Consider the following 23,671-nt stretch of genomic DNA (forward strand, 5'->3'; position numbering starts at 1 on the left):
ACGTGACCACTTCACTTCCTTCTAAGAGCTTCCAATACAAAATGAGTAGTTTAGTCACAAGATGTGTGTGTGTGTGTGTGCTGGTTGTCAAATGACACAGAGAAGAGGCCCCTTCCACCTGAACAGGCCCCCAGCCGCAAGACTCCACCCACCAAACCCAGACGTAGCATCAAGCTGCGTGGAGCGGGGCCAACGCAGCAGCCAGCCAATGACCTGCATGGGGCGGGACAACCACAGCAGCCAGCCAATGAGCTGCATGGGGCGGGACAACCACAGCAGCCAGCCAATGACCACAAGGATCAGGTAGGCTATAACTGTTTTACTTCCATAGAGCTATAAAGGATAGAGACCGAACCGGAGCGCTAGCCGCTAGCCCCGCCCGCTAGGTAGTAGTGGCAGCTTCAACGTTGGATAGCCTTACTGGGGGCTTGGTTACTTTCAACTGGCTCTATGAACAGCAGCCATATTGGAATGAAATTGGGCCTCTTCCTTACTTTTCCCCCGCTTAAGATTGAACCAGTGCAGAGTGTTTCTATTGAAAATAAATTGGTTCAGAACCAGTTCTCGAACCAAAGTTATTTTGGTGGAAACGGGGCCTTAGTGTAGTGTAGTTATACTAATAAATATTCTCTGCTGGTTAGTTTGTTGGATGTGAACTGATCCCCAAGTTTCTCCGGTCAGAGAGAGTGTATGTGACACCAAGGTATATTTCAACAGAATAGTAGTTTATTGTCTTCAGTGAGCCATGGAGTACATATTAGCTATAGCGCGACAATAAAGGACCATATGAATGACAAGTAAATCAAATATAGCTCAGAACATAATGGCAACAGAATGGATGTGTACAAACACTGGGCATTTATACACTAGAACACATGTAAACAATCATAGTTTGGCAAAGTGATCAACATAGAATACGTCAGGTCAATACAGAACATTACGGCTTACATTGGTCAAGGACGCACGGCTGCAGAGAAGTGAGTGGTGTTTGTTGGGTACTCAATGAGAGCTGCAGGTTCTGCATTGCATGTTGCCTGTGTGAAGGCTGGAGACTGAGTATATAAGGGCTGTGGAGTGAGTATGTTTTCTCATGCCAATAAAGCCCTTTGAATTGAGTAATGGCTTATATAGGGCACACCTAAACTGTGATTGGTCATTGGGTTGACTGAGTGGTGTGATGGCAAACACCTGTGTCATTGTGGATGCAGGGAATGGGAAATGTCCACCAGAGGCTGCCATTCAGACAGCATGAGATCATTCACAACAGTTGGTTCTAAAAGGACTCCTATAACTCAGTAGCCTGGTTAATAAACCAGACCGAATCAGCCGTTGGCAAAACAAAATTGCCTACCGGCGGATTTCGGTCTGGAGAGGCTCAATTGTACGCCCATTTTCTACACACGAGAACGTGTGCGCCCAATAGGGACACGGTATGCAATATGGGCGGGCTTTGGTACAGTGACGTTCAATGCTTGAGACCTTTGACTGACAGTAGCTCTGACCAATTGCGTCAAAGAGAAAATGTTTCCCTGGAAATGAAATCCAAGCTGAGCCTCCCCAGACTAATATCCCGCGGATCCGTGCGATATTAGTCTGGTTTATTAACCAGGCTAATAACTCAGGCCCTTATTCCACCAAAATAACGTTGCTTCCAGAACTGGTTCCATTCTAGATTCTTGCAACCTTGGTGCTTTCACGGAGGAACCCATGCATGCACGGCCAGTTCCGAACCAACTAGGGTTCTAACCAATTCATTTTCAGTGGAGTTCAATATCAGCACCCTGACTCAGAATAGAGCAGATCGAGGCAGAGCCTTAATTCATTAAATTAGCATCATTGGTAACAAAGGAGAAGGAAGTAAGGCAAAGGCCCAAATGACCAATTGGGAGAAAACAAACAAAACAAGAAGCATACTGGTCCCACTGTGAATACAGATGCTCATTATGGACTCTGCTCAGATGTTTGAACAGCTGTCCTAAATCTGTCGTATTTTATTGTATTTATTATAAAAAAATATATATTATTTGTTTTGCGGTATTTTCAGTGTAAAATCAGGCATCACACCATCAAGGCTTGCCAAAATACATTTCTGTCGACAAAATCAATTTGGTCGACTAAAATGGAAACTTTTCAGTTGACTAAAATATGACTACAATAAATTACATTGTATTCAAAAGACAAAAATGACTAAATTGCTGTCAAAATTATTAACACAGTGTCCAACTTGTTGAGGTGGTAGCCTACTCATTATAGTATATGGGCAGCCTGTAACTTCCATGGACATAAATGGCCATCCCCAAGACACAGACTGAGTGGTAGCACCTCGCCTACAGAATTGTCCCGGAAACATTGGTTTTGGAACATCTGTTTCGCTTCACTGGGCTCAGAGAAAACATTGCTTCCATTGCCATAACCAATTAATCACGTCAAAGGTGAACACAAAAGCACTCAAAAGCAATCTAAACAGTAAATAACATTAAAAAACACAAACATTTTTAAGAAACATAACGCCGTTTTAATAGATACCAAACAGCAAGAGACAAATCATTTAATGAACATTGGAACTTTGTATAAAATCAATCAATATAAAATAATATTGATATTATGTAAAATATTGAAATGTACAATTCATGATAAAAAAAAAAAGGTTCATATAACTGAACAAGTTTCTAATTGTGATGGCAATATAAAATTGTGATAATAAAAGTAAATTCCGGATACTGGAACTTCACTTTGAGTGTAGTGGAGTATTTCTACATTGTGGTATTGATACTTTTAGGCTTTAACCCATTATGACCGGGCACCCATTTTGGTGTCGGCATCATGTTATGCTTTAGCTATTGAAAAATAGCAGATCTACAAGCTCATATCGCGCCACCGAGTGGCGCGATACGAGCTTGTAGGTCTGCTATTTTTGAAAAAAATCGAAGAACGACTGACATTTTTAGAATCTGATCTCAGGTCAGAATGGGTTTAATCAGACCAGTGTGTGTCCGGCGGAAACCTCGTATGAATCTGATCTCAGGTCAGAATGGGTTAAACATGTGAGTACTTCATCCATCACATGCAGTTTGTTTTGGTAGCCCCAAAAAACAGGGCATAAAGTCCTTTAGTAACAGTCCAGCCATGCGTAGTTCAGCAGCACTCTGTTCACGCGTCAGGACTGATAGTGATACTCGCTTTGTCTGGCGCCATTCGAGAAGTACAAGTAGCCGTGGTTCTGGAACGCGGCGTCCACACTGTACCCGATGCCCGGGAAGTCCTTGTACACGGACCTGGGGTACCCTCGGTCCATTGTGAACGAGCCCTCGTCGAAGCTCCAGTACAGGTTCTTGGAGAAGAAGAGGGTCTTTCCCGCGGACGGTACGTGGACGGCGGCGTCGACGTCCGAGACGTAGGAGGGGAAGCCCAGGGTGGACAGGGGCTTGGGGAAACCCCGCAGGACCGTGGTACCTCGGGTTCCCCAGTACTGACGACCGTGGAAGAAAAAGACGGTGTCCTTGCCTATATAGGCAGAAAGTAGTAATAAAGGGAAGTTAAAGGGGTAGTTCACCCCCCCCAAAAAATGCTTATTTTCTATTAATTACTCACCCCATGAAGCCTTTGGAGATTGTTTTTGTCGCATTCCTATATACGCCAAAAATGTGATGACCGGCTGAGACTCAATGGAGATTTGAGACATTACATTTTTGGCTTAGGAGGACAATTATTATTATTATTATTATTATTATTTTAAATTGAATGAATTCAAGGCTCCATGATCTACAAACGTGTGCAATTGGATCTACAAAGCTTGTACATTTTCGAATACTTTTCGAATCGTTTTCACTTTCAAACAAGCACAGAAGAATAAACATACTCAAGTAAAGTAAAAATGACCTAAAAATCATATAGTATTTGAGTCAATGTACATAGTTACTTTTCCCACACTCTTTGTTTACCTTTGTGTTCGTACGCGGCACTGACGCGGCTGATCCGAGGCCACGTCAAGCTGATTCTCTTCATCGTCAAACCGTTGCCGTTCTTCTTCCAGTAGTGGCCATTTTTGAAGAAGTACAGCTCGTTGCGGATGGTGGTGGCCGCGTCGAACTCCAGGTCCCGGTCGCATCTGGTCGGAGGAGGACGTGGCGCGGGTTTGGGTTTGGGGTCGGGTTTAGGCTTGGGCCGGGGTGGTTCGGGTTTAGGCTTGGGCCGGGGTGGTTCTGGTTGGGGTTTAGGCTCGGGCCTGGGGTCGGGCCGGGCGGTCCGGGTGCCGTACAGAGCCTGCACTCCTCTGCGGTCGTCGGCGGGCAGCACGTAGCCACGTGTGTCAACGTAGCGGTAGGTGGGGAACATCAGCGCTGAGCGGTCCTCAGAGTGACCCAGGCCTGTAGGGGTCAAAGGTTATTAGCCCATTCTGACCTGAGATCAGATTCATACGAGGTTTCCGCCGGACACACACTGGTTTGATTAACCCATTCTGACCTGAGATCAGATTCTAAAAATGTCACAGTCACTCTTCGATTTTTCAAAAATAGCAGACCTACAAGCTCGTATCGCGCCACTCGGTGGCGCGATATGAGCTTGTAGATCTGCTATTTTTAAATAGCTAAAGCATAACATGATGCTGACACCAAAATGGGTGCCCGGTCAGAATGGGTTAGAGTCATCATTTACTAGTTTAGTAGTAAAGGGTCTGTTTTAGTTTCATTTTACTGTTACTTTTAGTTCATTTGTATTGGGGGGAGGAGGGTGTGCAACATTGTTTTCTCGCTCAACACTAAACAAACCAACATACAGTAAATGGTAAATGGTGCATTTATATAGCGCCTTTATCCAAGGCGCTTTACAGAGATTGTGCATTACATTCACCCATTCACACACACATTCATACACCGATGGCAGCGGAAACCATGCAAGGCACCAACTAGCACATCGGGAGCAATTAGGGGTTCAGTGTCTTGCTCAAGGACACTTCGACAGTAACTCTGGGGGAGCCCGGGTTCGAACTGGCAACCTTACAGTTGCCATCCAGGCACTCTACCCCTGAGCCACCGCCGCCCCATACAGTGTAAGTGTACAGTATATCATTGCACTATAGGGTAGTCAGGGGCGAGAACTGACTAACCTTGCTAAATGATGTATGCATGTTGTGAGTTTGTAGATTGTCTATTCTCCCTATTGTCGAAGATTTTTGACAATTCCTGGGGTCTTAGAACTGACATGCAGCCAAAATATATCGGAAGACAATTATCTTGTCTTACAGTAAACCCCCTTCCTTTTTCCATGATTTGAATGTTGTTGTTGTTATTTTTCATGTTATGATTATGAATTGAATATCCTGGACCTGAATGGAAACAAGGAGGAGCAAGGACTTTTTTCGGTGATATCCTTTTAGACTATTAAGTAAGTCAGAGAGGCTTATTGTCAGTATCCGCCAGGGTGTGGGAGTCTATCTCCGTTTCAATGCGCTAGACCTCTGGGAGATGGAATGCTGAGGTGGAGCGCCACACCTACCATCAGCTCCCAGTACTGACCACACAACATCAAGCCGCGCTACTCATATACGCTGAGTTGGCAGTGCCTGGGATCAAACCTTAGAGTATATATATTTATAGAGAAGGCACCCAGAGGAAATATTGAGGCGAAATGGACATAGTGGCCGAATGAAGGTATTGCAGCCTGGCCCCAAACACATGAACGCGCTGTCCGTTGACTATCATTGTACACGTTCACGACGGACGACGCTCGTGCGCGTTCAACGGCAGCGCGTTCATGTGTTTGGGGCCACTCACCATTGCAATCCGTCCCAGAATGCACTCTGTTCCTACCAGGAAGGAGGAGTGAATCCGCCTCATGCGCTTTTGAGCAACTCAATGCAAGTGGATGGGAGGAGAACTCGGGTGTCTTCTCTATAGTTATTTATACTCTATGGATCAAACCCATGGAAAGGAGAGTGCTCTACCGACTGAGCAAAACCGGACACAAATCTGACTAATAAAGTATTCAATCAATCAATCAATCAATCAATCAATCAATCAATCAATAACCTCACCTAGGGCGTGGCCTAGCTCGTGGGCGGCCACCAGGAGCAGGTTGATGCCCCTCTGGCCCAGCACCCACTTCTCGTCGTCGTCGAAGTGGGTGTCGCCTCCTTCGCCCGGGCCCGGCGCGTTGGCGTGGGCCAGCACCCCGCCCGGCCCGTCGAATGGGTAGAAGTCCCCATGGTGCCTGGCTTTGAACAGCAGCATGATGTCTGCTGTACCACTGGAGATCTACATACATACATACATAGATAGATAGATAGATAGATAGATAGATAGATAGATAGATAGATAGATAGATAGATAGATAGATAGATAGATAGATAGATAGATAGATAGATAGATAGATAGATAGATAGATAGATAGATAGATAGATAGATAGAATATTAATAATAAATTGATTTATTTAAAACTTTTCAAAAAACTATGAGTAGAAAAAAACCCCAAATCTAAACGTGCCCTCAAATTGAACACTGTGTCCATGACGTATACTGTACCTGCTTGAAGTCCAGCGGGATGACGTCGCTGTAGAGTTTGAAGGCGTGGGCGATGGTGGCGTCCACCTCCCTCCTGCTCAGCTGGTTGGTGTACAGGGTGATCCTGTAGGTCACCACGCTCTGCCGCCAGCGGGGGCGCCCGGGGAAGTGCTGGTAGTCGTCCACGTCGGGCACGCCGCAGCGGGGCTGCGACATGACCTCCAGAGTCCTGGCGTCCGGCCTGCCCGTCACCTCCAGCCCGAAGAAGCGCTGCATGCTCTCCAGCGTCTCCTCGAAGGAATGCATGGTGGCCTGCCTGCGTGCGGGGGTGCAATGGTTAATCTACTTAATCGATTACGATCGATTATGAACACACACGCACGCACGCACACACACACACACACACACACACACACACACATACCATATATATAATATATATATAATTTGTATAGTGCTTTTCCAAGTGCTCAAATTAAGTGCTTTACAATTCATTCATACATTGGGAGGTGAAGCGGCGAACAGGCGAAGCCAGCGTCCTCACTTCCCACATTCACACAGCAATGGTGGCAAGCTAACATGCACCGACCGACTCATTGGAGGCAATGTGTTCAGTGCCTTGCCCAGGGACACTTCGACATGTGGACACTAGGAGGAGCCGGGATTCGAACCACTGACCCACCACGGTGTGAAATGAGGGAAACAACAAACCCATGAAATGTAACAATGTGTATGTTATTGTTCTCTAATGCAATTCCAATAGTGAAAGCTGTGTTGTGTTTACCCGGCGAAGAAATGGCGGATTCGGCCAATTAAGCTGCGAATTACCCTTAAAGAATAAGTGAGTTGCAGCTCTACTTGCCTGGTGCTGGAGTTGAAACTGGGTGGCTGAGCGTTGTAGTAAAACTGTGAGAGGTAGTCCTCCGCCCGCTCTCTGTCGCTGGACACTACAATGTAAACAACAACAAACATAGTACACTGAAATAAACAATAAAAACAAGGGCTTTGCAGGAAACTATAACTAACTGAAACTATATTGTGGGTTTTTTTGTTTTGTTGTCCTTTTAGTCTTTGTTGAAAATGTTGAAAAGAAAGACGGTGACAAAATCTGATCTTCATTATGCTATTCTTGCTACTTGTCGGGCGTCGTTCAATCTCGAACCCCTGATGCATGCATAAGAAAAAAGATGCTAAACTGAAACTTAAGCCCTTTCAAAAACATAAAAAAACTAAGTCAATCTCAAACCCCTGACGCATGCATAAGAAAAGAAAATGCTAAAACTGAAACTTAATTAAGCCCTTTCAAAAACATGAAAAACTAAGGTAGCAAATACGCTTTAAAAGCTCATCAAAACTAAGCTGAAATGGAGAACTAAAAAGGTCAAAACAAAATACAAAAACAAAATGCTAAACTGTAATAACCTTGATTCACAGTCGGCGGTTCCGTCGGAGCGCCGTCGCAAAGCCAGGAAGACGCCATCATGATCAGGACGGTAGCGACCGCTCCGTGATCCATGCTGCTACTGTAGCTCACACCTGAGGGGGAAGAGGTCAGGGTCAGGGGTCACCTACATGTCCAGTGTACACACGGACAAATGTGGCTTTACTTGGTCTTGATTTTCTTTTTTTACAAGATATTTATAAGAGCTAATTAGTAATTACTGAATGTCAAGTCTCCAGGTTTCCTTCAGAATATGTAGGACACACATTTACTACGACACATATGGCACATTAGGAGTCCAACTAGTACTAGCCCATTCTGACCTGAGATCAGATTCATACGAGGTTTCCGCCGGACACACACTGGTCTGATGAACCCATTCTGACCTGAGATCAGATTCTAAAAATGTCAGTCGCTCTTCGATTTTTTCAAAAATAGCAGACCTACAAGCTCGTATCGCGCCACTCGGTGGCGCGATATGAGCTTGTAGATCTGCTATTTTTTCAATAGCTAAAGCATAACATGATGCTGACACCAAAATGGGTGCCCGTTCAGAATGGGTTAACCCTGAGAGTACAAATGGAAGTATTGGCATCAAAATATACCAGTATCAAAGTAAAATGACTAACATGTGTAGTAAAATAACTGATCTACAAGCTTGGGAATTTGCAGAAAATAGCTGATATAAAAGCTCACAATGTAGTATGCATCGCAATGTGACGGGGGCTATTTTCAAATACCCGAACTACTGTATAAAATATGGATGGTTAATGTATAATAATAATAATAATAATAATAATAATAATAAATAAATAAAAAAATAATATATAGGCCTATCTAAAAAACCTATACTAACTATCAAATAACAAAAAGGACAATATTTACCTCTGTGAAGCGTAGTGGAGTAGAAGCAAAAGTATCAATAGTAGGAAAATACTCAAGCAAAAAATAAAGTTGCTTAAGTACAGTTACTTGTCAGAGTACACGTACTTTCCAATTCTATAGCTATACAACCTTCTCCTATCCACAGAGAAGAGGGTCTGACAACTCCCAAACCCTCTGACACACCTCCTTATATAACCAGGGATCACAACGTTCGTCTGCGTGTGTGAGTGAGGCTGTTCGTCATTTCCCCCGCTTGGGGTGCGTACAGTACAGTACGTGCTGCGTTGCGTAAACGCTTACCGTAACGGGGGGGGTTGAAAGTGGGAAGGAGGAATGTGTAGCCCGGGGCTGATGTATCAACGGTTCATTCTTTAGATCAGTGGTTCTCAAACCTTTTTTTTGGCTCAGGGCCTGTAAATAACCTTTTCATCCTGAATTACATTGTTTTGCACCACCTTCATTTGGTGTCAAATATATAACTCTTTCCCCCCTTAGATATACAATGGCACGAGGAAAACACAAAAGAATATCTGTTTCCATTCGGACAGATCGAAAATAACTTTTGTACCTGGAGTTTAACCAGACGATCTATAAGCTCACAACGTGTCGCAACGCAACACGATGTAACCTTGTAGATTTTGTGACCGTGTTATTTTTGATGAAGAGACTTAAAGGACCACTTCACCACTTCACCACTCTTCAAACAATTGGTCCTCACTAATGATGGTGATAAAATAGCACTTTGTTATCCTACTCAGTCTGTGTCTCATGGGAGGGCTGTGGGCAGTTCAGAAACCCATCCACCAGTGACATCATCGATGGGGAATCCAAGCTAATAGAATTAGCAGGCTTTATATTCCTGAAAAGTTGCATTGCAAAAATCCATAAACGCCATGAAGGTTTTTTTCTGGCATGATGTCAGAATCCTAAAACACAGTTTAGTGAACTGTCAGAGATGTTGTGAAATGTTCTGGCAAAGTGCTGACAACAGTGGAACTTCCCCAAAGCTGAGATCAAAATAATGACTCATGCTGTTACGGCTATTGTATGTATCTGTTGTTAGCCTGTGTTGTTGTTAGCTGTAATAGCTGTAGTTTGTCACTAGCAGATCTGATCGACAGGTGCTGTGTTGTGTTATTAGCTAGGTATTCATTGAATAAAGCTCCTCTCCTCTCCTCTCCTCTCCTCTCCTCTCCTCTCCTCTCCTCTCCTCTCCTCTCCTCTCCTCTCCTCTCCTCTCCTCTCCCCTCCCCTCCCCTCTCCTCTCCTCTCCTCTCCTCTCCTCTCCTCTCCTCTCAGTTGTGTTATGTAAGACAGCTGCCTGATCACTGACCTCATACTGTAAGCACTCTACTATATACTGTGTCTGTGTGTGTGTGTGTGTGTGTGTGTGTGTGTGTGTGTGTGTGTGTGTGTGTGTGTGTGTGTGTGTGTGTGTGTGTGTGTGTGTGTGTGTGTGTGTGTGTGTGTGTGTGTGTGTGTGCATGCGTGCATGCGTGCGACGTGCGTGCCTGAGCATGGTCATGCACGTGTCCCTGCATCACCATGCACATGAGGTGACTTTATCAATGTCACAACCATGACTCACCTTTACACTATTGTGATAACTTAATATTGTGACTGATAACCTAATCCAATGAGTGGCACCCAGACCCCCACCAACTGATTGGAACTATACCGGTGGTAATATTCACCAAAACCAGACCAGAACTCCCACCACAAAACTCCCGGTAGTCAATTTTTTGCAACCACTATATTAATGTATTTCCTACAGCAATAAGTCCAAAAATCTGAATTAACTTGCTTTTGGTCAAAATCTTCTGATATCTAAGTAAAGTAGGTCGGGAGAGGCCGGCTTATTGTCGGTATCAGCCAAAACGCAGGAGTCTGTCACTGTCACAATGGATTGCTGAGGTGGACCTCCACACCTACCATCAGTTCCCAATACTTACCACAAGAGCTTGCTGCTCCAAGCCGTGCTACCCATACACTGAGTTTGCGGTGCCCGGGATCGAACCCATACACTGAGTTTGCGGTGCCCGGGATCAAACCCATACACTGAGTTTGCGGTGCCCGGGATCGAACCCATACACTGAGTTTGCGGTGCCCGGGATCAAACCCATACACTGAGTTTGCGGTGCCCGGGATCGAACCCATGCACTTGTGGTCCAAAGGCGAGATCTCTACTGAGCTACAAGGACACAGATATCTAAAACCCTAACCACTAAAACACTATACAAGCACTCCATGTAAAATAGCAGAATAACAAAAACAGACGATATACGAGCTTGTAGATCGGCTATTATTGCTGAAAGTGTGCCTATTATTGTTAAAACTCGGGTAGTCGTTAAAAGTGTGATTTCTCCCTCTGTCATTTCCTCATATTTCTAGTTTATGTCATGCAAATTTGTCCAGTGCATGGCCTATACTGCAGGCCTGGTAGACTAGATTTAGAAGACATTTTGATGCTCTTGCTACTGAAATTTATATGGTGAAATTGATTGATTGATTGATTGAAATATTTATTAACAGTTTGTAGAATTTACAGTACATTTCAAGCACAAACTCAATACAAAGACTGTCAACTGTGAGTGGACGACCCAATTAAGCATTACACTTGTTTACAACAGGGTCCACATTGTTCAATTCATCAAAACATTTAAAGACATACACCCATTTAGAGACATACAAATAGACATTTCTATGTAGCTAAAGAACAGAACAGGAATTCATCATATGGGAAGCAAAAAAGGGAAAATATACAAGCACTGGGAAAATATACAATATACAATATACAGTGAGGGAATGGGGTGGGGGGGTGGGGGGGATTCAGATTTTACAGAGGCCAGTTTCGAATTGCAGCCGTCCGTAGGTGCACTTTGAGAGCGGTTTTGAAGGAGTCAAGGGATTCACATGTCTTAATGACTGTTGGTAGGGCGTTCCACATTTTGGTGGCATAGGAGCGAAAAGAATTTAGTCCCTTGTTTGTGCCGAATCTGGGTTGTACATGGTTTGTTGCACTCCCTCTGGTGTTGTGGGTGTGGACTTCGTTTACATTAAGGAAGTATTTAGACAGGTACATGGGTATCTTGGTGGTGTATCGAATCTTGTGGACCAGACCCATTGCAAGATGCTGTACTCTGTCGACGACCCTAAGCCATCCCAGCCTGTCAAAGTGGGCAGGGGTGAGGTGGGTTCGGGGGGTGAGGCCAAGTAGGAGCCTGACCAGTTTGGAATCCCATCATTTAGCAATTATTTTCGCTCCTATGCCACCAAAATGTGGAACGCCCTACCAACAGTCATTAAGACATGTGAATCCCTTGACTCCTTCAAAACCGCTCTCAAAGGGCACCTACGGACGGCTGCAATTCGAAACTGGCCCCCGTAAAATCTGAATCCCCCCACCCCCTTTTCCCCTCACTGTATATGTATCTTTTCCCTTTTTGCTTCCTATATGATGAATTCCTGTTCTGTTCTTTAGCTACATAGAAATGTCTATTTGTATGTCTCTAAATGTTTTGATGAATTGAACAATGTGGACCCTGTTGTAAACAAGTGTAATGCTTAATTGGGTCGTCCACTCACAGTTAACAGTCTTTGTATTGAGTTTGTGCTTAAAATGTACTGTAAATTCTACAAACTGTTAATAAATATTTCAATCAATCAATCAAAGCATGCATGTCTATGGGGCAGAAGGACAGCTTGCCCTGTCTCCTCGCTGCTAACGTGACAATTGGACAAGGACGGTTTGGGGAGGGACTTAGCGAAGGGAGGATCAAACTAGCGCTGGAAACCGATGCCAACTTCCTATTGGTTCAGCAACTTAGGTGGGCGCCTCCCAACCCCCCCCCCTGATCACGAGGCTACTTTTCTTGTGTCAAGAATTTACATTAATTATCTTTGTCTCCCTCTCTCCTTCCTTCCTCCCTTCCTCCCTCCCTCCCTCTCTCTCTCTCTCTCTCTCTCTCTCTACCCCCCCCCCCGCCTCCCTCCCTCTCTCTCTGTGTCTCAAAGAGTGTGATAATAAAGAGGATGTGTCTGTCTCTCATCCTGGGGCCCCCGAGGCCCCTGGAGCCGGGCTCTGCCGTGCTGAGGGCCCAGACTCTGCTGTGGTTCCAGAGGAGTCAGCTGCCCCGCCTGCGTCAGCCCGGACAGCCCCTGCCCTGCTGGCTGCACGGCTTCGCTACACGCAGGTCACTATATAGCGCCGTTATTATCCCATTTTCATTCATTTTTTCTTTTTCTTTTAGGTTTTATGACTTAAATTAAACCCAAACAACCTGAACTTTGAACGTTCAGACCACAGAAAATCTACTGAATGTTTTGTTTTGGGGGTTTTTTTCTGCGAGTACAAAGCCATTGACGGTCACATTATTTTTGTGTTATCAATATCGGATGGGGGGGGTCTGTAACCAAACACGAAGATTTTTGAGAACTTGTACTAAGGGTGCACGATTATGAAATTCTGACCGATATCCGATCTCCGATTATTTGCAGGGTCATATCTGTCATATCTGTCCAGAGATAAATTAATACATTAATAAATGGGTCTGTGAGCTATAATGCCTGTCAAGCTGGGGGTTCTTGAAAATAAATGAGGCTCATACATGACTCATGAGTCATAACCACAGAGGAACTAACTCGTCACCACACACAACCACCTCTCACAAATAAATCAGGGAACTGCTATAGTGTGTGTGTGTGTGTGTGTGTGTGTGTGTGTGTGTGTGTGTGTGTGTGTGTGTGTGTGTGTGTGTGTGTGCGTGTGCGTGTGCGTGTGCGTGTGCGTGTGTGTGTGTGTGTGTGCGTGTGTGTGTGTGTTCCTAAATAACCACCAAAAATAAACAACCTCATATCTCTGTATTTCAACATTGTGACACATTGTGACACATTGTAGATTGAAGGTCACGCGTGTTGTGTTCCTCTCACAGGGAGGCGGAGGACATGCTAAAGGGGAAACCACAAGGCTGCTTCCTGCTCAGACTCAGCGAATCCAAGATCGGCTTTGTTCTGTCATACAGGTATACACGCAGTGACGCGCACACATTCTTTAAACCCATTCTGACCTGAGATCAGATTCATACGAGGGTTCCACTGGACAACACACTGGTCTGATTAACCCATTCTGACCTGAGATCAGATTCTAAAAATGTCAGTCGTTCTTCGATTTTTCAAAAATAGCAGACCTACAAGCTCGTATCGCGCCACTCGGTGGCGCGATATGAGCTTGTAGATCTGCTATTTTTCAATAGCTAAAGCATAACATGATGCCGACACCAAAATGGGTGCCCGGTCAGAATGGGTTTTAAGCACTCTTTACATTATATTTGTGTGCATTTGGGAGCTAAAATGTACAGTTCACTTAAACATAATTAACATGCCCACATCATGTTGCGTGCCTTACAAGCATTGATAGGCTACTGTACTCACATCATGAATTTAAATAATTTCAGAAATCATAGCAGGTATACTGTAGACCATAGATATACAGTACCTGTCTATGCTGTACAACACAGCTTGGCTGCTGGAGCAATTAACGGGCAATAGTTGGCAGCAGGGGCTGCATCTGGCTCTGTTAATCAGGCGCCATTTGGTTCCATTTGTACACTCTCAGAGTTACACACCCGTAAGGGGCCATTTGGAACCCCCTAAGGAACCATGTGGACCACACTGGACCACCCTGGGCCGACCACACTGAACACAGCCATCATAGAGCACCGAAGTCCTGATGTAACTCGCTCATCCCTTCGATTCCCCTGGTTCGCGGAAATAATTTCTCTATGGAGAATAACATGATCTTAATATCGTCTACTATAAGCGTTGTGGTCCAAAAATAAACAAGCTGTCTCGGCGTTATTGTCAGGGAGGGGTCTCTGTATCGTTTGCAACAGTCAGTCACTCATATATGATACAGTCTGCTTCTAGCGAAAATCTAACTAATTCAGCAGCAGTAACATTAGCGTTTTCTCTCAGTCAGTTGATTCTTCATATCCATATGAGTGAAGCGGCCGGGGTGACATGTTCATTTTTCAAACACAGTTCTTATATGAAGCGATCTAAAAATCCTCCTATGGCGATTTCAATGCAAATAAACAAATACATGAACCTGGGGACTGACGCCCTCTACTGAAAGTGACGTCAGACTTCGGGGCTCTATTAGGTATCATTGGTAATGGTAACACATGTGAAGGAAGTAAAGAAGAGGCCCAATTTATTTCCAATAAGACTGCTTGTCATTTACCTGTCCATTGTCCCTGATAAACAAATACATACCGGTATAGCCTACAAAACTGCATTATTGTCGCGGCCGGCAGAAACAAGCTAACTCCATTTTTCAGGTTTTTGATTTTGTTTTCTTCATACATTAGTGCTATTGAACACCCTTCACTGAACACAGTTGGTTAGAACTCCACATGATGTTTTTACTTGTATTTCCTGAAAACGTTTTACTGTCTTTACTGTCACGGGGCAGCCCGTGCCCTATACACAGACAATGATTGGGGACATGGCATAAACTTTACTACACCTGCTTCCAATTCATTATCATCAATTAGCCGGCTTGGAAGTGGCGGTTCAAGTTGTAGAGTGTATGTTCTATTTATTGATACTGTAACTGAAATGCATTGCTGAAGGATACTAATTGTTTTAAATGTATTTATTGATGTGAAGTTGAATTGATTGTGGGTCACCTCTCCCTCTGCAGTGGCATTCCTGTTGACTGGGAAGGTGCCAAGTGCTGCAGAGGAGGAGGGGTGTTTGATTCGAGAGCAATCTCATTTAAAACCAAACTATAGTTTGTGTATGAATGGACGTCCGGAATGTCATGTTTAAGTTCAGGTTAAAACCTTCAGTAATGGTGTGTTAACTCATTGGCCTTTGTATGCTTATGGTGAGTTAATTGAATTGCCAATTTGCTGTGATACAGTTTGGTATGTCTCTCTCCTATAAAGGGGAGACCGCAGCTGATGTGTGTTAGTTAGACCTTGGTTGACACACAGGTAACAGCCTAAGTGAGAGCTGCCAGGGCCCTTTGGAAAGTAAGGGTATTATGGCCTGTTACAGCTTCTCCTTGTTTTAGGTGTTGTTCAGTGTTGTCTTCAAGTGTGTTTATGTTTGTACATCTGTTATTTTGGCCAAATCTTGTTTTTCATCATTGTCTTTGCCGAGGCCGCACTGTACCATAATCTGCACGGGACTGGAAAGGTGAATAAAAAACCCTAAAAGGACTCTGCTGTCCTTTTGGAGCCTTGGTCGGTCGGCCAACTTCACAGTTACAGTAGGTGGTTTCTGCCAGACAGCAGAGATATGATGTATTGATTGAACAAGTAATACTTCTGGCTATTATTTTCACCACAGAGGGAGGGACAGGTGTCGTCATTTCATCATCGAGGAGGAGGTCGCCACGGGAAACTATCTCATCGCTGGGGAGGACAGTCGCCACAGCGACCTGGAGGCGCTCATCACTCACTATCGCCAACATCCTGTGGGTCCGTTCGACGAGATGCTCACTGAGCCCTACTCTCACCAGGTGACATTTTTTGAATCTGTCTCAGATCAAACAGTCCCTGCCCATGACGGAGATCTCTGTCAAGTCTAATCCAGCACTTTATCGCTGTTGATGGAGATCTCCGTCTAAGGGAGAAGTGATTAATTTTCCTTTCCCTTAGGCCTGTTGACAGGTGGATTCTCAGGCCTGTTTTAAAGGATGCCAGTGATGTGCAATTTTTTGAGGGAAGGAGTCAGGGCTAGCAAAATGGGTTGACAAAAGGTGGGTTATGGGCCCCAGGCTGAGAAGTAGTCAAATGTATTTGTTTAGGCAGGTTTGAATGAAGCTTTATAGTCTAAAATAATTACATTGGGATGTTGGACCAGGAGGTGGTTTGTCAAGAATACAGCCCAAATATGTAATCTCTTTTCTGGAGATTACTATGTCATAAACTCTCACCTTGAAAGTGCATGTGCATTGACCTTACTGAGGGAATGTGTGCGTGTGTGTGTGCGTTCGTGGGTGGGTGCATGCACGCGTGTGTGCAAATGGGTGAATTTACCATGTGTTTACCAAGAATCAATGATAATTTAATTTGATTGAACATTCATTAACCCATTCTGACCGGGCACCCATTTTGGTGTTAGCATCATGTTATGCTTTATCTATTGAAAAATAGCAGATCTACAAGCTCATATCGCGCCACCGAGTGGCGCGATACGAGCTTGTAGGTCTGCTATTTTTGAAAATTCGAAGAACGACTGACATTTTTTTAGAATCTGATCTCAGGTCAGAATGGGTTTAATCAGACCAGTGTGTGTCCAGTGGAAACCTCGTATGAATCTGATCTCAGGTCAGAATGCATGGGTTAATATGTTTTACCAACAACACACGTCTTTGCAATCTCTCCCTCAGTCTGGAGGTATTGTCGACGAGGAACTAGACGACGCGCTTAGTGTCAGCGTGACACATCCGTGTGAACAGAACCAACGGACGCCGTCGGCGTCGCCAGACAGTGACACACATGTCGTTCCCGATACAGTGCTGGAACTTGAAGCCCCGCCCCCTGCCACTGCAGTCCACGGTCAGTATAGGTCTTAGCTTATGGGGGGGGGGGAGGCGGGTTTCAGGTGGTTCCATTTGTATACTCTGAGGCCCCTTTTCCACCAAAATAACTTTGGTTCTAGAACTGGTTCCGTTCTAGATTCTTGGAACCTTGGTGCTTTCATGCTTCACGGAACCGGCGTCCATTTTTTTTGTTCCAGTTTGGTTCCAGTTCCTAAATTAAAGGACCACTTCACCACTTTTCAACCTATCTTCATATAATAGGTCCTCACTAATAATCATGAAAAAATGGCGCGATTTTTTTCTACTCTGTCTGTGTCTCATAGGAGGGCTGTGGGCAGTTCAGAAACCGTCTTCCAGTGACATCATCGATGGGGAATACAAGCTAATAAAAACTGCAGGCTTTCTAGTCCTGAAAAGTTGCAATGCGAAAATGGAAGCCATCGTTCTCACGATAATGAAAATCTAAAAATGTTTGTAAAAAAAATCTTGTTTAAAAAAAAATCTGCCAAATGATGATGTCACTGGAAGACGGTTTCTAAACTGCCCTCTTATGAGACAGGCTGAGTAGAAAAAAATCGTACCATTTTATCATGATTATTAGTGAGGACCTATTATATGAAGATAGGTTGAAAAGTGGTGAAGTGGTCCTTTAACTTTTAGGGTTCTGGACCGATTTATTTTAAGGGGAAAGTAACACTCAACTTGAACCGAACTGGTTCAACCCCGGTGGAAAAGGGGGCTTGAGAGTTATTGGGAACCATTGTTTTAGTTCACTATGATAGTAACCTTGCCCAGTCCGTCCTCCCAGACTCCAACCCAGTCCCAGAGTATGCTGTGGTCAAGAAGCTGCTGAGGAAATCCTGCTCACTACCTGAAAACCATGTGGGAGATGCTACAGCACCGCCGGACAATCCAGAGGCAAGACTGAAATAGAAAAAAAAGAAAACCCACAAATAAATAAATAAACAAATGACACATTCCTACAAACTTTTCAGAACAATTCCTTAAAAACAAAAAAAACAACATACCATTTTCAAAAGACAAATAAATAAATGGTAAAAAGGTGTGAGTGAAGCCTAAAGGGCAGTTCATACTGTCTCCGACCTTTTCGTCGGAAAGCTCCGGTACAACTACAACATGACGTCACTCGCAACTTCTGAAACGCATTCCTCCGAATTTCTGTTCTGAAAGCTGCACTCCCAGATGTTGTGACTCGCCAAACTCTACTTCACTTAATTTAAGTCTGGTCTTTCCGACGAAAAGTTCAGTGGTTGGAGACAGTATGGACTGCCCTTAAGGCCTGACTCACACCTTCGCAACAGATTGATGTATAGCTGATGCATGAGACTTATTGACTGATGCAAGCTCACAATGCATTTCCAATGGGAGTCACATGGTTTGACACAACATTTGTGTTGTATGAGGGGGTGGGGGCATAGAGTATATATATCTATAGAGAAGACACCCGAGTTCTCCTTCCATCCACTTGCATTGAGTTGCTCAAAAGCGCATGAGGCGATTTCACTCCTCCTTCCTGGTAGGAACAGAGTGCATTCTGGGACGGATTGCAATGGTGAGTGGCCCCAAACACATGAACGCGCTGCCGTTGAACGCGCACGAGCGTCGTCCGTCGTGAACGTGTACAATGATAGTCAACGGACAGCGCGTTCATGTGTTTGGGGCCAGGCTGCAATACCTTCATTCGGCCACTATGTCCATTTCGCCTCAAGATTTCCTCTGGGTGCCTTCTCTATAAATATATACTCTAAGGGTGGGGGCAGTCGGAACACAGCCGAAAGCCGTACAACAAAAATGTTGTGTCAAACCATGTGACTTGGAAAATGCATTGGGGCGGCCATTATAGTCCAAAACGTAAATAAGGACGGAGCGATCGGAGCGCACTGTACGTGACAAGATGTTCGATATGAATTATCAGACATGATTTAACTTCAAGCTCCTAAGTTAGTCTAATTGAAAACACACGTCCCTGCTTCTGGTGACTGATATTGTTAATTGTCCTATTACATTTTCTTTTCTTTCTTATTATTGTTGTTGTTGTTGTTGTTCCCAGGAGGTGTTTCCAGTCCACCATGGGCCAGCAGGTGCTGAATATGCCCGGGTCAACAAACGTCCTCGCACCCGGGCTCACGTTGACTCCTCCCCCTATGTCAACGTGCCAACAGCACTGGCCCGCCAGCCAGCACCCCAACACGTACTGACATTTGTTTTTACTTATAATAATTAAATAAATAGTCGCAATACCACCATGTAGAGATACACTGAATCATTTTATTTGAGTCAAAGACAGTACAAGCGTATACTGTCATTGCATCAAATATACTTAAATTAGCTAAAGTAAATGTACTTGTGCAGAATGTTCCAGACCATTTCACAAAATAAAATCTACATTCTACAAGCTTCACAATGCGTTGGATGCGAGATGTTGATTGTAGATCTGCTATTTAGTATAACCATAACGTGTGTTTTTTAAATAATTGTAATGAGATGCCGTGGCATTGAAAAATGGACATGCACAAGTAAAGAAAAAGTACCTAAAAATGATCCTTAGATCAATATAGTTGAGTATTTTGTACCTTTTTTCCCTTCACTGCCGACAGGACGTGTTGTCAGAGCTCCTGCAGAGACCAGGAGGCCAGGGAGCCAGGGGAGAGCCCGGCTCCTACTGGAGCGTGGAGCCCCCCATGGAGCATACCTATGAGGAAACCCCTCGTCTGGCTGTCAGAGATCATACCTATGAGGAAACCCCTCTTCTGGCGGTCAGAGACCAGAGCAGCACTGAGCAGATTGACTTCTACGCTATGGGCAGGTGGACGGACATACACGCAAAAACCTGTAAGTACTGATCCATCCATCCATCCATCCATCCATCCATCCATAACCGCTTATCCAGAGTCGGGTCGGGGTGGGTAACAGTTCCAACAGAGATTTCCAGACATCCCTTTCCCAGAGTAACATTAGCAACTTCCTCCGGGAACTACCCATAGATCCGAAGTCCCGTTAGTCCGAACATGCACTGCTCCCGTGCTTGCGGTTAGGTTTAGGTTTGCTCCCGTGCTTGCGGTTAGGTTTAGGTTAGGGTTAGAGATAGGGATAGTAATTTCGGAACAATGAACCTTCTGACTAATGACACGGCACCCTTCCTCCTGGGGCATCCCGAGGCGTTCCCAGGCCAGTGTGGAGATGTAATCCTCCCATCTGGTCTGCCACAGGGTGTCCTCCCAGTTGGACGTGCAGCGAGGACCGTAGTTCGTAGGGAGGCGCTCGGGATGCATCGTACTGTCGTACTAGATACCCCAAACCAATAGCAACATTTTCCAGTACTTTGAAGATTTATTTTTCAATGTATCTTCATATAATTGGTCCTCACTTATGCTCATTATAATAATATGGTACCATTTTTGTCTACTTGGTCCGTATCTCAGAGGATGGCTGTTGGACATTTCAGAAACCTGTCTACCAGTGACATCATCCATCTAATAGAAACTGCAGGCTTTTTATTCATTTTAAGTGTCCATTTGGTTCTATTTGTACACTCCCTGTGAATTCAAAGCTTCATAGACAGGGAAAAGTCATTTTAGGGGTTATATTATAATATAAATAACTGATGTACAAGCACAACAATGTGCACAATGTCCTCTAACCTTAGTTTAGTCCAACGCTGCCCCAAAAGAGTCAAATTAATGCTAATACAACTAATACAAATCGGGGTACTTAACTCAAGTAAAGTAGAAGAGTTGTGTGAGCATTGTTTCAAACATGGCAGTCAAAGTTTTTATTTGGAAAGATACCGGTTTAGTATTTCTTTCCCCCCCAAAAAATGTAAACACACTTTAAACCATTACACTAGCTATTTCACTTCCCATTGTCATTGTATGAACCTGGAAGGAAGTTAGTCTGCACCTTGTACAAATTGAAAATATACACAAGAAAATAATCCACATAAAGACAGAAAACAACTCAAATGTACAAATTGGAAAGAACTGTCTTCTTTTCTGTTTGCAGTGAGCTTTGGTATGAGTCCATTCCTGTGTTCATTGTCCATAACACAGCTCACTGGTATCGTAAACACTAAACATCTGACTTGTAATTCAGCTGTAGCCGACCGATATGAATTATATCAGTCATTGTTACATTTTTCTTCTGTATCTGCAATTATGCAGCTGATGTGTTCTCATTTTTAACCTTTGATATCAATTATTGTTCAAATTGAATTCAAAATGGTGCCATTTCTTTTATAATTACGTGACAAAACATTAATAATCGATGGTCTAGGACAGACAGTGGTTCTAAACCCGGGACAATATTTTGCGGGGTTCCCAGATAACAGTAAAGTGAATATTTAAGAACGTTTTTTAATACTAAATGAAAAAGGTCTGAATTGTCAAATAATATAAACATTTAGCAAATAGCCTCTCTACCAGCTTGGCTATATTTTCACCATATTTGGAACTGAAACTAAATGTAATGGCTCAACTCCTACAATACTTGTCGGGTTGAGGTTCCCCAGTTCAAATATGATTATTTTGGGGGTTCAATAAGCCTGAAAAGGTTGAGAACCACTGGTCTAGGTTTAGTTTACAGCCCCAGAGAAGAATAAAAATAAATAAAAATCTCAAATAAATAAATAAAATCGTCATCGGAGCCGGACTCTGTAAATTACAGACACAGGAAATATGTGTGACACCTCAAACTCTGGGGTCAGAGGTCAAACTCTGGGGTCAGAGGTCAAACTCTGGGGTCAGAGGTCCACATCATCCTGTGAAACCCTGACATGAAGATCTCGTTGTGCAAAACAATAACAGCAAATCCATTTACAAATCACTTTATAAACCCAAACACAGCTCTCAGAGTATAATCCAAGTGACTTCTATGGAGTCGTATCCTAATTTCTTAAAGAATAAAATAAAATGATATGCAAAAGTAACTTTTTTATTCACTTCGCACCAAAACCTGCATGAACACGAGCTCAGTTCTATACAATAAAGAAATCTGTGAAAATGCAACATTTGGGGATAACGACTGGATACCAGACAGACACTTTGATTACACTCTGGAGCTTAAAACTTATTTTTGATAGTTTAGCTTTTGTGTAATCCTGGCTTAATTGACTTCAATTAACCCATTCTGAACGGGCACCCATTTTGGTGTCAGCATCATGTTATGCTTTAGCTATTGAAAAATAGCAGATCTACAAGCTCATATCGCGCCACCGAGTGGCGCGATACGAGCTTGTAGGTCTGCTATTTTTTGAAAAATCGAAGAACGACTGACATTTTTAGAATCTGATCTCAGGTCAGAATGGGTTAATCAGACCAGTGTGTGTCCGGCGGAAACCTCGTATGAATCTGATCTCAGGTATTTTCTTTGTGGATTGTTCATTCACCGTAAAGGAACGGTACACTCTCCAGAGTTATGGGGAGTCCCTGAGAACCACTGCCATAAGAGAATGCAACAAAAATAACCCTGTGAATTCAAAGCTTCACTTCAAAGCTTGCACCCCTAAAAGTGATTTTAGGGGTGCAATTCTCCTTTAACTTGCATTTGATTAAAGCTAGAAAATTCCAAAATAGCTAGCGTCACAACAATTAGCATTTTCCTTTTTCCTCTTTTTTTTTGTGAAGATTTTCACATATATCCAGTTGATCAAAACTGGAATGTCAGGTTTAAAGTGGCTGAAAATCAGGACACATCAACTGCCAAATTAACGATACCGATGTCGTAAAAAATACAGTAAAATAATCGCCCAGATGTAACAATCCAACCGATATATCTGGCTTCACAACAAACTGGTGCAACATCTTAAACCTTTACAGGTCTGCTGTAACTCTGAAAGTGTACAAATGGAACCAAATTAACCTGTGAGGGTTAATTTGGTTCCATTTGTACTCTCTCAGAGTTATAGGGGATCGTTGAAATTAAAATAGGTGGAAAACCATCGCCGTAAAGGCATACGACAATCACAATTCCCCATGAATTCACAGATTCTTTTTAGGGGTAAAATACTCCTTTTAGTCACACTCAACTTTTATTCTGCCAAGGCTTCTCAATTAGAAAGGAGCGTCTTTTACTTATTTTTTATCTCAAATAATTGCGATTAGACGACTACGTAATAATTGTGCCAACCCTATCCATTCTCATCTAAATGCATTGGCAGCATCCGCCCCTTACAGTGTGGTGTGACCACGCCCTCAACAGCTCCTCGAGCGCTGGGTTCAGGGGTGATCTAATGCCCTCGAGCGCTGGGTTCAGGGGTGATCTAATGCCCTCAAG

General features: G+C 43.7%; 2 protein-coding genes across 2 annotated transcripts in view; one reads left to right on the plus strand and one right to left on the minus strand.

Moving 5' to 3' along the window:
* LOC310874484 (uncharacterized protein) overlaps window positions 1-23,671 on the plus strand; it is a 38,000-nt gene that overhangs the window by 1,695 nt on the left and 12,634 nt on the right. The window contains exons 2-9 of the mRNA XM_083787300.1: window positions 101-303; window positions 12,841-13,019; window positions 13,758-13,847; window positions 16,183-16,354; window positions 17,228-17,396; window positions 18,189-18,298; window positions 19,452-19,592; window positions 19,999-20,233. Of these exons, the coding sequence (XP_083643426.1) occupies window positions 101-303; window positions 12,841-13,019; window positions 13,758-13,847; window positions 16,183-16,354; window positions 17,228-17,396; window positions 18,189-18,298; window positions 19,452-19,592; window positions 19,999-20,233 (1,299 nt within the window). The remainder of the gene's footprint in view (window positions 1-100; window positions 304-12,840; window positions 13,020-13,757; window positions 13,848-16,182; window positions 16,355-17,227; window positions 17,397-18,188; window positions 18,299-19,451; window positions 19,593-19,998; window positions 20,234-23,671) is intronic.
* LOC310864934 (collagenase 3-like) lies at window positions 3,043-8,976 on the minus strand. Its single transcript, XM_083773784.1, has 7 exons — window positions 8,827-8,976; window positions 7,923-8,036; window positions 7,359-7,447; window positions 6,522-6,812; window positions 6,035-6,254; window positions 3,942-4,367; window positions 3,043-3,504 (listed from the first exon to the last, which is right to left on the minus strand). The coding sequence occupies exons 2-7, from the start codon at window positions 8,014-8,016 to the stop codon at window positions 3,158-3,160; spliced, it is 1,467 nt and encodes a 488-aa protein (XP_083629910.1). The 5' UTR covers window positions 8,017-8,036; window positions 8,827-8,976; the 3' UTR covers window positions 3,043-3,157.

The sequence above is a fragment of the Protomyctophum parallelum genome, assembly GCF_964188405.1.
Source record: "Protomyctophum parallelum genome assembly, chromosome: 1".
In the NCBI taxonomy this organism is placed as follows: Eukaryota; Metazoa; Chordata; class Actinopteri; order Myctophiformes; family Myctophidae; genus Protomyctophum; species Protomyctophum parallelum.